General features: G+C 50.0%; 1 protein-coding gene across 1 annotated transcript; it reads right to left on the reverse strand.

Annotated features, from left to right (window-relative positions):
• Positions 1-4297: 4297 nt before the first annotated feature.
• On the reverse strand, positions 4298-6840 carry LOC135965474 (ral-GDS-related protein-like). Its single transcript, XM_065522393.2, has 5 exons — positions 6615-6840; positions 6063-6137; positions 5448-5471; positions 4976-5097; positions 4298-4470 (listed from the first exon to the last, which is right to left on the reverse strand). The coding sequence occupies exons 1-5, from the start codon at positions 6804-6806 to the stop codon at positions 4431-4433; spliced, it is 453 nt and encodes a 150-aa protein (XP_065378465.1). The 5' UTR covers positions 6807-6840; the 3' UTR covers positions 4298-4430.
• Between the last annotated feature and the right edge of the window lie 6223 nt (positions 6841-13063).

Here is a 13063-nt window from a genome sequence, read left to right on the forward strand (position 1 = left end):
GTGTAGTATTTTGTGGTGTGTATGCACCACATTAAAAAAAAAAAGTCAATCCACTGTTGCTGGTCACCTAGGATGCTTTCACATCTTTGTTCTTGTGAACAGCATGGCCATGAATGCAGGAGAGCTTGTGTCTTTTTGAAGAAGGGTTTATTGTCTTTTGGATAGATACCAAGTGTAGTGGAATTGCTGGGTCTGATGGTAGTTCTGTTTTAAGTTTTTTGAGAATCTCTAAACTGGTTTCCACGGTGTGAACTAGTTTTCACGTTGACCAAGAGTGTAGCAGCGTTCCCTTTCCTTTGCCACCTCCCAGCATGTTGTTTTGACTTTGGAAAAATGTCCATTGTGACCAATGTGAGATGGTATCCCATTGTGTTTGGGAGTTGCATTGCACTGATATTAGTGAGGTTGTGCATTTTTTCATGTGGGTTGATCACTTGAACGTCATCTTTTTATTTTTATTTTATTTTTTGAGACAGTGTCTCACTCTGTTGCCCAGACTGGAGTGCAGTGGTGCAATCTTGGCTCACTACAACCTCTGCCTCCTGGGTTCAAGCAATACTTCTGTCTCAGCCTCCTGAGTACCTGGGATTACAGGCGAGCACCACCATGACCAGTTAATTTTTGAATTTTTAGTAGAGATGAGGTTTCACCATGTTGGCCCGGCTGATCTCAAACTCCTGGCCTCAAGCTGTGTGCCTGCCTCAGCCTCTGAAAGTGCTGGGATTGCAGGCATGAGCCACCATGCTCAGCCTGTTCCCTTAAATTTCTTTACAAAAATTTATCCTATGGTAAAGATGTACCACCAGAGGGTAGAATGAGACACTTTGGTCTATGCATATATTGTGTAGTGATGAAATCAGCGTATTTAACATCTCTCTTTCCTCATAGAGTTATTATTCCTTTGAGGTGAGGACATTCAAAATACTCGTTTCTAACTTTCTTGAAAAGTACACTCTGATAATGTTAGACCTAGTCACCCTGCTGCTGTGGAATAGAACTACAGGTTTCATTCCTCTCATGGAATATGTAAGTTTTTACCTGTTTCCAATCTCTGACCATGCCCCAGCTTTGAACCCCAACCCGTGATAAGAACAGTTATGCTTACTAGTTCTATGAAATAAGATTTTTAGATTCCACCTGAGTGAGACAACGTGATGTTTGTCTTTCTCTCCGTAGTTTATTTCTTTTTTCTTTTTTCCTTTATTTATGTATTTATTTTTTTGAGATAGTGTCTGGCTTTGGTTGCTCAGGCTGGAGTGTAGGGGTGCGATCTTGGCTCACTCCCACCTCAGCCTCCCGAGTAGCTGGGACTTTTGAGAAATGTCTCTTCAGGTTCATTGCCCAACTTTGGCTGGGATACTTGGTTTTGCATGTTTTGCTTCTTAGTAGCATTAGTTTCTCGTGCATACCATGTAACAACCTATTTCAGATAAATGATTCCTCATCATGCCCCCTCTATATGAAGAATGCCTTCTCATTATTAATTACTTCATTGCTCCCTTTACCATTCTGTAATTCTTGAGGTTTTTTGTTTTTGTTTTTGTTTTGGTTTTTTTCCCCACGTGTTGAGTTTTCCTTTTGTTAGCAACGATTTTGGGTCAGGCCAGAAAGAAAAATCACAATTTTGATGCATTTCATTGATTTTGAGTATATTTTCCATATATTTCCTAACTGTTTTTTCTTTTTGCAACCTAGGAGCATAGATTAAGTTGCCCTGATCTTCCACTCACTCTGTGTTTTCCTGTAGAAGTTTTATGCTTTTGGGTCTTGTGTTTAGGTTTTCATTTATTTCGAGTTGGTATTTGTGTATTGTGTAACATAAGGGTCCTATTTCATTCTTTTTCATGTGGATATCCAGTATTTTCAGATTCATTAATTGAACAGACCTCCCACTCCTCATTGCGTCATCCAGACATTCTCTTGAAAACAGTGTGTTGACTCCATACAGATGTACATTTAGGTTCTGTTATGTCTGCATGGTTTCACTGTTAGGCCACTGCAATAGTCTTTGGATGAGTAGATCTTTTCCATGTAATTTGAAATTGAACAGTGTGAGGCCTCCAAACAAGGTTGTATTTCCTAGGATTGCTTTGCATGTTTAGAGTCTATGGTAGTTCCATGTGAATTTTTAGCTGTGTATAGTTACATTTCATGACAAGTTTGGTTCATACTGCATGTCCAGAATGAGGGGTGCAATGGGGATATTGCAGTACTTTTATCCCTTTATCTGTGCATGAACAGGTAGGTTGATTGGATACCTTCGCTATTGTGCATAGTGCTTCAGTCGCCATAGGAAGGCTGATATCTCTTCAACATAACAGATTCCATGTGCTTTCTGTGTGTAACCAGTGGTGGGATTCCTGGGTGAACGGGTAGTTGTAAAATGTTTAAGTCACCTTCCACTGTTCCGCTTCGTGTGTATAGTAATGTACATTCTCACCAATAGTGTATAAAATCTCTTTTTCTGCATTTCTACATTGGCCACTGCCTGTGAATGTATGGGTTTTTTGTTGTTTTTGGTAAGTTTCATTCTAATTAGAGTGAGAGGTATCTGAGTGTGGTTTGCACTTAGACATGTGTGTGAGGATTAGTGAAACTGAGCAACTTCTCTGTGACCTGTCAGTCAATTCCCTGATTACTTTTCAGATGTGCCTGTTCAGGTTCTTTGCCCAGTTTTAGCTTGGGTATTAGGTTGTGTTCATTTTCCGAGTTAGAGTAGTGTTAGTTTCTCATACATGTTAGATTGCAACCCCTTTCACAGATATGATTCTGCTGAACTTTCTTTCAATCTGTAGGATGCCTTCTTTTTTTATTATTATTATACTTTATGTTCTAGGGTACATGTGCACAACGTGCAGGTTTGTTGCATATGTATACATATGCCATGTTGATGTGCTGCACCTATTAACTCGTCACTTACATTAGGTATATCTCCTATTCTATCCCTCCCCCAACCCCCGAACCTACCACAGGCCCCAGTGTGCGATATTCCCCTTCCTGTGTCCAAGTGCACTGTTCAATTCCCACCTATGAGTGAGAACATGCGGTGTTTGGTTTTCTGTTCTTGCGATAGTTTGCTGCGAATGATGGTTTCCACCTGCATCCATGTCCCTACAAAGGACATGAACTCATCAGGATGCCTTCTTTAATGGTTCGTTGTTTCTCTTTCCCATGCGGAAGCTCTAAGATAATGTATAGTCCCATGTGTTTGTGTTCACATTTGCTAGCAGTGATTTTTGTGTCCCATCCAAAAAGAACAAAAAATAAGAAGGAAAAAGTATTGCCAAATCAATTGCATGGTCTAAGGGTTTGTTGCCATAGATAATTTTTGCTTTTGTTTTCTTTCTTTTTTGCAAACTGCATGCATAGATACAAGTTTTGCTGAAATAAACTCTCACTTTTCTTATAGGAGCTTTGTGGCTCCAGGACTGGATTTAAGTGTTTTATTTTGTGCTGATTTGGGGGTATTATATTTCAGACCCTGAAATGTTTACTTCTTTGACTTGTTTTTGTCTGATATACCACAGTGGGGCTTGTGTTCAAATTAAGCTGTGGGACATCCTTTAGATACTGGGTTCAAACAATTCTCTCCTTCCTTGATGTTCCCTTAGGGGAGAGGTGGCAGAAAGTCTGGGAAGATCCATAGTGGGAAAAGTTTATCTGTATTTCCTGGAGACTCATGGCCAGCTCCCTTCTGCACAGGACTTCTGGAGAAGGCCAGCCCTACCGATTGCTTAAATACCTCCTATCTCCAGCCCTTCAGTAAATATTTAAGTGATTCATTAAATATTTACAACTTAAAAAAGTAGAGTAACCCGGTGGAACTTGAATTTAACTAGAATTTAAGTTTGAGAGTAACTGGTCAGTAGAACAAGTGACATAGATTGGGTGACATACTGTGGTTTTTAAGTGTTTTTTAGTTTGTTTGTTTTATTTTTTGTTTTCCTTAAACAGAGTTAGCAATAATTAATTTGAATAAAGAAGGAAAACATTAAACAGTTGGCAGGCGTAATGCAAACGCTATTCCATGACTTGTTCAGCCATAGCCTCAATGTGACATGCTAGACTATGAATCCTAAAGACTGGTATACGGTTACTGCACTGGAGTTACTGTTCTCATTCCAACACTATAGAACATTCTGAGTAGTGTTTTAAAATTTTATTTTAACGAAAGTTAAGGAAAAAACCCGTTACTTATACACTAAAGAAAATAAACATAAAATGGTTTCCCGCCTGACATGCAAAAGTCCCATGGCCTGATCCTGGCCAGCAGGAGCAGCTGGTGTTGAGGAGTGGGGTCAAGATGTAGCTGAGCTGCAAGCCACCTAGATGTGGTTTCCTGGTGTCACGGTCTGGGTGAAGGATGATGCAGAGCTGGTGTTCTGGCCAGCATCCCAGTGCGGCCCCAGCCACTGCAGGATGTTTCCAGCCTACTGGGATTCGGGCTCCAGCTGACAGGACAGCTTGTGGCTGCAGGACAGAGAGGCAGCTGTGAGGCCACCATGAGCCACACATCAGGTCCCCTCTCATTGCCTGACCAGCTGGAATCCTGGGTCCCCAGCAGTCCCCATGCAACAAGGTTTGATGCTGGCAGTGGAGTCATGGCCATAGGCTCTCTGCTGCTATCCACAGAGAGCCTCCTCTAGGCCAGGTGGGGTGGCTGACACCTGTACTGTCAGTACTTTGGGAGGCTGAGGTGGGTGGATTGCTTGAGGCCAGGAGTTTGAGACCAGCCTGGACATCATCGTGAAACCCCACCTGTACCAGAACAACAACAGGAGAACAACCGGACATGGTGGTGGATAGCAGTAGTCCCAGCTGCTTGGAGGCTGAGGAAGGGCTTGAGCCCAGGAGGCAGATGTTGCAGTGAGCAGAGATGGTGACACTGCAGTGCAGCCTGGGCGACAGAGCCAGACCACGTTAAAAAAAAATGGAGAGCTTTCTCCCACCCTCTGCCCATCTCCCAGGCCCTCACCTCTCCTTGTCACTGAGCTGCTCCATTCTTGAGAAACAAGTGACAAATTTCTCCAGAGGGTGAAGCCTGTAATTCATGGCAGCCACTTGGAGCAGCTGCAATTCCTGCAGAACTCGGACCTCCTAGAGACAGAGGACAGGATGCTGACAGGGCCTGGGTGGAAGACGCTGAGGGGACCTTTGGCAGGCAGGGAGAAGGGGCTGGTCCCTGGGGCCGTTCTCTGAGGGGGCCCCATGCAGCCCCCAGCCTGTTCTCAGAGTTGGATGTAAATAGCCCCTCCTGCAGGAATTGGTCTTTCATTCCAGTGCCTTTCCCACTTTCTCCACTGGGATAGGTCTCCTCCTCCTGTGTGTGTCAAACCCTTCCAGTAAAACTAAGATGTAGAGGATGGAGCCAGGGAGAGTCCTGTCCAGGGTGGACTGTGACGTCCACATCCCCAACCTCATCCAACGTGAATTTCCCAGCTGCTCACCTTTCTCCTCTTGTTGGTGTTGCCCTGGAAGTCAGATAGAGCCCATCAGAAAGGTCCCTGGCCCACAACAGCCCCACCCCATCCCTTCCCATGCTGCATTACTGCCAGGGCCACCAGGGTCAGGGAATGTGCACATGACACAACGTAAACCTGCCTCAGGCTCCGGGCTCTAGGGCAGTGGGCATGGGAGCTGAGGCTCAGGGACCTTCTGCCCCAACCCTCTGAGATGACAGACAGAGAAACTGAGGTCTCCCTTAGAAAGAAAGTGCTCAGTTATCCTGGAATTGCCTGCCCTTGGAAAGGCTCAATTTCACCCTCCTATTATGGGACTACCCTAGGGAGAGGCTGAGTCCAGCTCAGCCCACACCTCAGCAGCGCTGCAGTCAGACAGCTCTGCAGCTTCACCACTCAGGGATAGGGACTGGTGACTGCCATGGAGCCTCTGTCAGTCAGAGGTAATGAGATGGGCCTGACACCCCCACCCACAGGAGCAGCTATGAGGCTCTCAGGAGAGGAGGTTTTCCAAGGGCTGAGATCTAAGGGCTCCTTCCAGGCCCCTGTCCTCCCAAGCCTCAGGATCCTGGTTCCCAACCAGCCTGCCCCAGGCTCACTCACATCCAGATCGTCCGGGATGGCCGAATCCAACCTGTGTAACTCAGTCAGAAAATCCCCCAGGAAGGGGACCACGCCCTGTGCCATGGAGGGGTGGGGAGGTGGGAGGGGTAGTGGTGATGAGTATTGACCCTCAGGTGCTTGCCCAAGGCCCTGTCCCATGAAATCCCATCAGCCCCTGTGTCCCAGAACCCCCGTCCCCAGGTCTCCCAGTTGTAGCAGCCAAAGACACTCAGCTGCCTTTCCCAATTCCCTGCCTCCTCTATTCCAGCTGACCTCCAAGTCTGGCAATCACTCCTAGTTACCTCTATGGTGGGATTTTAACAAGTCACAAGGGCCTGTGGTCCCAGCCTTACCCTAGGGACACTCTGAGTTCTGCTTTCCCAGACCCTTGCTCTGGTCTCTCCAATGGAGGTTTTCCAGGCCCAGTGGCCATAGGAGGGCAGGGCTGGGGAGGAAGCCCCCGCTGTGTTGATATGGAGGCCTCCAGCTGGTGGGGAAAAGAGCCCTGTCCTCTGATCCCCTGCGGTCCCTCCATGCCACAGTCTCACTCACCTTCTTCTGCCTCTGTAGCCTCATCTGGGCTCTCTGGGGGTTCCTCTCCTGGGTGGCCACCTTAAAGCTCCCCGCCTGCCAGGTGTCAGGGACAGGGACAGTGAGGCTCTCCTCCCTTCCCCCAGTTACACCCCAGCCACCCCACACTTGGATCTCCAGGGACTGGCGTGAGTCACCTGGCACAGTGCTCATACCACTGGCCAGCTCCACACTCCCTGTGTGTGTCACCCACTCATGCAGCCAGGCCTCCCTGAGACTGTTTCCTTTCTGTAAAGAGCCATGAAAACCACAGCTACCTCACAGGACCTCCTGAGTACTGTTTCCTGTAGCTGTTGTCATTGTTCTCCCCCTCATCCCTCTGAGGAAGAACCATTCACGAGCACCCTCCAATTGCTTTCTTTTCTTGAACCTCATTTCCACCCTGTGAGGCCTGCACTACAGGCTCAGCATCCCTTCATTTTCCAGATAAGGAAACAGAGACCAAGAGTGGGCAGTGACTCCCCAGGGCCCCAAAAGAGAAGGCACCTCCTCCCCATCCTGGAGGCTCTGTCTCGGCTGCCCTCACCCCATATCCCAGCACCACCACCCATCAGGGTCTTGTTCTTTGGAGTCTCTGAGTGTCTAGGTCTCCAGCCTTGCAGAGTCGTGATGGGAAAGGGACAGGGCATTTTAGGAGACCTGGTTAAGTGGCACCTGCCTATCTGAGCCCCACTGGAGTCTCTGCCACACAAACTGGGTTTGCGCCATGCCAAATCCATGGTTTGGCCTCTCCAGTGATCCCCCAGGGGAGTTCCGTGCACAGAACTCTCTTCCTCCACTCAGGATGTGGCCTCCTGAGGCGACATCTCTCACGGACATGGCAGGGTTTTCCAGAATCCTGGGTGGGGTGGCATGTTGCCTTCTCATTTGCATGGAGGTTTCTAAGATCTGGTCAGGGAGGATCCCCTGGAATGCATGGATCCCCCAGATACTTGTCATGAGCATGTGTCACTGCTAATTGGTGAGAATCCTGTGACATGACCATTTTCAGATGTCTGCAAAGGGCAGAGTGGGGAGTCCCAGCAAACACATACATCTGTCCTGAGTTTGCCCATTGGGACCCATAGCTGGGCAGTCTACTGGACTCCCTGGCATATGAGCTTCCTCTGTTGTGGTTCCCTCTTTCCCCCAGTGTGGGCTGCAGTCCCTGCCCATGGAGGTGCGCTGCAGACAGAAGCAGCAGCGGAGGCCTGGCTTCCTGAGGAATTGCTCCCAGTTTGAGGAAGAAGGAAAGTCCCACCTACCATGACCACCCCCCAGCCTGGAGGAAGCTCCATGCCAGCAGCATGGACCAGCATGGGAGCCAGAGTCCTGCTAATGCTGCAGCTCATCACCCTCACTCAGAAGCCCAGCAGCCATTGCCACATCCTATTTCCAGGGCCTGCTGCCCCCGTGCCCCCACGTGCCCATCGACCCACACACCTCTCCTCCTGTTTGCCCAAAGTAGGCATGGAGGGAATTTTTCAAGTCCACTTTTAGTAGGTAAGTCAAAACATTACAAAATAACCACTGCACACCGGGATCAATGCCCTTCCAAACTCACTCTTTCCTCTGACCCTTAAACACTTGTCCCACATCTCCCAGACTCCACTGTACCTTGATCAGCAGGTCCCTCTTCACTGCAGTGTCTTTTTTGCAGAGTTCTTTTAGATATTTTGAGCTTTTGCTATTGATAGAAGAAAGAAAAAAGGGTAAATTTGGGAATCACGGGGGAGATTTGTGAATTCCAATCCCTTTTGTTTGAAAACCCAGTGAATCTCAGCTTCCTGCGTGAGAGTTTCCAGTGGGGTCGTCTGATGACAAGGGCTCCAGAGGACCAGGGTGGGACTGTCATGCTCCTCCCCTGGCCCATCTCCACTTCACATGAGCCCCTGCGTGTTCACAGTTAGCTTCCAGCTGGACACAGTTCCACTGCTGGGTGCAAACACCTGAAAGCCTCCAGTTGGCTCCAGTCTGTTCCTGATGGTTAAAAATCCTTAGTCCTGAGTTGGAAATCTTTGCCTAGGAGTCCAGGGCAGCTTAGTGACCACACCTACCAGCCCATCCCTGCCTCCAGCGTCCCTGTTCTCCAAGAACCTTTCAAAGTCGTTGAGGGCACATGGGGAGAACTATGGGTCCCTAAGTCAACTCTGGTGCTCCCGTGGAGGGAGCTCCTCACCTGGACACTGCTGCCCACGTCTTGTGTAGCCGATGTATTGGGTTGCTGCGCAGAGCAGAGATGATGGCGTGCACTGAGGAGAAGTTGTTGAGGCGTAGGCACTCTTGGAGAGGGAAGAGTGAGCTGTGAGGTCCAGAGTTGGAGTCCGACCCACTTCAGGCTCAGCCCCCTCTGCTGAGATCTCCCTTCCTGAATGAAGCAGAGGCCCAGGGAGCCTCAGGAGGGTACACCTGGGGCTGAGTGAATGTCACTCATCTAGAAAGATTTCAGTTCAACCCAAGGAAGATCCCAGGTCAGACGTGAGCAGCCACCACTGGGCCATGGGGGTCAAGGTCAGGGAAGCTCAGAGAAGGGCCTAGGGGATGTGTAGGGCTCAGGCTAGAGATACAGATGCCAATCCTGAAAGCCGATGGAGGAGAAGAGGCAGTTCCCCATTTTTAAAGAGGGAATCCCAAGGCCCAACCATGGCTTACCCTGGCCACCTTGATCCAGTGCTCCACCACCCTGGCCCTATCCTGGACCCTCATGCTGTGGTCCCCGAGGCAGGAGGTGGTGACACAGTTGGCGAGCCTGTTGAAGTGTGCAATGGTGGCACAAACTGTGGGTGCCACGTGCTCACTCCCCTTCTGATGTCGTTGGCCCCAGATGGAGCCCAAGCATTCGTAGAGCTCCACCTTCTTGAACAGATCCTTTGGGGAAGGAGGAGAGTGTCATGGACACAGCACACCCCAGCTCAGAGTCACCCACAGTCCCAGGCAGGGACTGAGCTCACAGTCATCCACAGTCTCTGGCAGGAACCGAGCTTGAGCTCAGAAAGCTTTAAAATATGCTCCAGACTTGTGGGAGTCCCTGGGTTTGGTTTTCTGCCCACCGAGGGCCCTGAATGCATCATGTCCCAGAAACCAACAAGGGTGGGAAGAGAGAGTGACATTTTCTCCCAGGCCATCCTCACTCCAAGAACTAGAAGGTGGCTCAGGCCTCCTCATCCTGAGGCCTCATCTTCCTCCCATCCCAATCAGCCCTCTACTCCTTCTCTCCCTACTGGTGCAGTTTCCTTGCAGCAGCTGCAACACTGGGCTCTGTTTGGGTGTCTGCCATAGAATCTAGTATGCATCAGGTACCTAATAAGTGCTGAGGGTAGTGAGGCTCCTGAGCAGCTGGGTGAGTGACCCATGGCCCTGCCTGCCCCTCAGTGATCACCTGCCCTGTCCTGCTTTCTGTCCATCCCCCGTCATTCAGTCTGCACAGTCACTCTGTGCAGCTGGCACGGGGGATTTCCCATCTCTGCTGTCTTGTGGGTGAGGAAACTCATCCAGATCCCATGGTTGATAAGAAGTGGGGCTGAAACTGGACCCAGGGCATTGGCCGCTCCTCAGAGACAGGCTGGTCTGAGATAGCTGGTGCCAGAGGCACAGCCTGCGAAGCCCAGCTGCTCACCGCATCCATAAGGGTCAGCTGCTCAGCCAGCAGCCTGGGAGGGAAGGTCCTGATGTCCGGCAGCTCCTCAGTGTGTTGGCTCTGGACAGTCCCGGGACAGGGACAGGGTGACTCTGGGGCTGACTGTGGCTCCAGCACTGTTCCTGGAGGGGGCCCTTCCCCTGGTGCTGGTGCTGATGCTGAATGTAGATATCCTGGTGCATCCAGGGCTACAGGTGACTCTGGCTCTAGAGCAGGCCGCAGGTCCGCCAGCAGTGGTGGTGCTGGCTCCAGGGCCAGCATTGTTAATGCGTGTTGCCCAGGAGGTGGAGCAGGATCTGGAAAAGGAGAAAAGGTCACCATTCCAGTCACTCTTCACTGGGATTTCCAAGTATAGAAATGCCTGGATGGAATTTAAGGGAATTATAGCCCCAAAACACCACCCCCGGAAAGTCTTCTCACCATCTGGCTTGGCCTCCTTGGGCTCCGGAAGCACCAACTGGCCTAGGACAATTTCCTGATGGTCCTCCACGCCCAGTCCAGGCCAGGCGAAGGTCCTGAAGGCCAGCTTTATCCAGAAAGATGACCGTTGCATGGCCTGGCAGCAAACTGAGGTGTTTTCAGGGGGCCAGGTGAACAAAATGGAGGTGGTGGTGCTGGTGATGAGTGGACAGCTGAGTCAGAGGCCTGGCCTTCTCCCACACAACCCTCCAGGGCACCCTTGCGTGGTTCTGGGTCCCTGGCCTCTTGCTGCCTGTGTAGAGGACAGCCCCACCCTACCCCAAGCCATCAGTGCTGTCCTGGATGGGGCAGACCTGGCCATGCAACAGGGCTCTACAGACCCTTGTGTGCCCCGGCGTCCCACTGACATTCTCTTTCCAATGGCCCTGGAGCACAGCACTGTGCACCTGGGCACTCAAGACTGTAGCTCCAGGCAGATTTGTGAGCAGCTTGCTCATCAAAGCTCCAGCTTTGGTTCCCCTGGTCCTGGGGTTAGGAGGGTAGGGGCAGATGTTGGGTGGAGGAGGACAGGGAGAGCTGGGAAGCCACAGTGGTGGGGATGGGTCTCTCAGTGGCCAGTTGTGACCCCAGCCTCACTTCTCCTTTGCAAGGGACCTAAGTCTTCATTTAAGAACTCACTATTTGCCTCTTGCAGGGGAAGTCCCCAGATGTCAGCCTTGTTGTGGGAATTATAAGACATATGAACCCCAGAGCTCCTTTATTCTCTCCCCAGCCAGAGTCCACATATTTCCCCCCATGTTTTGTGGGTGAAGAGGCCCTTCAGAACCCTAAGTCCCCCCAGTTTATACTTGTTGGGCTCCGTCATTCTAGTCAGGATCTGGGAGGATGCCACCATATGTAGAGGAGGCCATGAGGGTTTCCCCTCTAACATTCTGTAGATATGATTTGTTTATTCTGTCTACTGTGAGCACCTGACTCTGAGTAGAATTGAGGCCCAGGGATTGTCATCTGCCTTGTTTATGAAATTAGGCCAAGTCACAAGAAGAACGATGCACAAATGAGGTGTTTTGTATGTATGTGTTGAATGAGTGAACCCCAACCATTGGAGAACCCAGTGAGCCTCTCCAGATGTCTGAGTGGGCCTGTGGCTCCTTTTTCAGCATGAAGGGACCCCTCTTCTGTCTGTGTCAAGGAGAAAGTCCAGCCAGAAGGAAACTCAGACATCCTTTAGCAATGCCATTGCAGACTTGCTTTCTATGTGCCTTTCCAAACAGCAAGAGAGATGGGCCATTGCGGCAGAATGCTGAGAGCTGCTTCAGTGAGTGGGAAGAGAAAAGTAATAAACATGAATCACAGCACCCACAGCAGATTGTCCAGAGTTTTAGGCTCTACGGACCCCTTTGTTTGCTGTGTCTTAGATCATTCAGTCCCTAGAAGAACGCTGTGGGGTTCATCTTCTCATTACTCCCTGTTCCAGAGGAGCCAACTGAGGCTCCAAGAGGTGCATCTTCAAGACACAGCCAGTAGGGGACAGAGGCACCTCCGTGCCTTGGAGGGGATGGACACTCACCTTCTAACCAGTAGTTCCAAAAAGTGTGGCACGGTGATAAAGTCCCAGGAGGGACCCAGGCAGGTGGCATAGGAGGAGATGGGTTTAGTTAGAAAGGCTGGAACCAGGGACTCCAACAGCTTCTCCCCTGTGCTGGGCTGGAAAGTTGGCATCCTGCAGATCTCATTTCCATACTAGGGGGACAAGGAGGGACATGGGAGTCAGTGTAACACCATGAACCCCCAGAGGATCGGGATCTGGAACTCACACCAAAAAGCACCAACCCTTCAGGGACTTGTGCATGTGGAGAACCTGGGTGCCCATGGTGAAAAGGGTTCTAGGCTTTCAAGGTAAAATTGCATGTGAGGATGGAGAAGGAGAAAATGATTCATGCCTTCAAGGCATCGGCACGGTGAGTGTCAGCTGTGGGGCAATAGCACCCTCTGTATCAACAGCCTGCATGAAGAGCATCATCCCTGCAATCCTCAAAAATCACCCTCATGGTGGAGAAGAGGAGACGCGGGCTTTTGGATGTCAGATGCTTGCTCAGCAGCACCCGGGTCAGAAGAGAGCACCTTCCACAGGGAGGACTGGATGAAATTCCCTCTAGGCCACCTGAGGCTCCACTTCTGATATGGAGTGGAAGGGCCTGGGGAGGTCTCATCCCCTCCTTATTTTAGTGACAGCACACCAGACAAGATGCTCTAGAAGAACTCTTTGACTTAAAGGGATATGATTGTTTTTGTTCTTTAACATGAATGTGAGTCTGGAGAAACAGCTACGGCCATCCCAGCCCTGGCCAAGGGGAAAATGCCGGAAGACTCT

Source organism: Macaca fascicularis, chromosome 10 (genome assembly GCF_037993035.2).
Source record: "Macaca fascicularis isolate 582-1 chromosome 10, T2T-MFA8v1.1".
Classification (NCBI taxonomy): Eukaryota; Metazoa; Chordata; class Mammalia; order Primates; family Cercopithecidae; genus Macaca; species Macaca fascicularis.

What these genes read in the sequence shown, in the direction of transcription:
- LOC135965474 (XM_065522393.2), bottom strand. Translation starts at nt 6,806, where the DNA reads ATGAGCACTGTGCCAGGTGACTCACGCCAGTCCCTGGAGATCCAAGTG. An exon ending in ACACCAACAAGAGGAGAAAG is followed by an intron (nt 5,098 to 5,447) that starts GTGAGCAGCTGG and finishes CTCTGTCTCTAG; the next exon opens with GAGGTCCGAGTTCTGCAGGA. An exon ending in CAGCTCAGTGACAAGGAGAG is followed by an intron (nt 4,471 to 4,975) that starts GTGAGGGCCTGG and finishes TCTGTCCTGCAG; the next exon opens with CCACAAGCTGTCCTGTCAGC.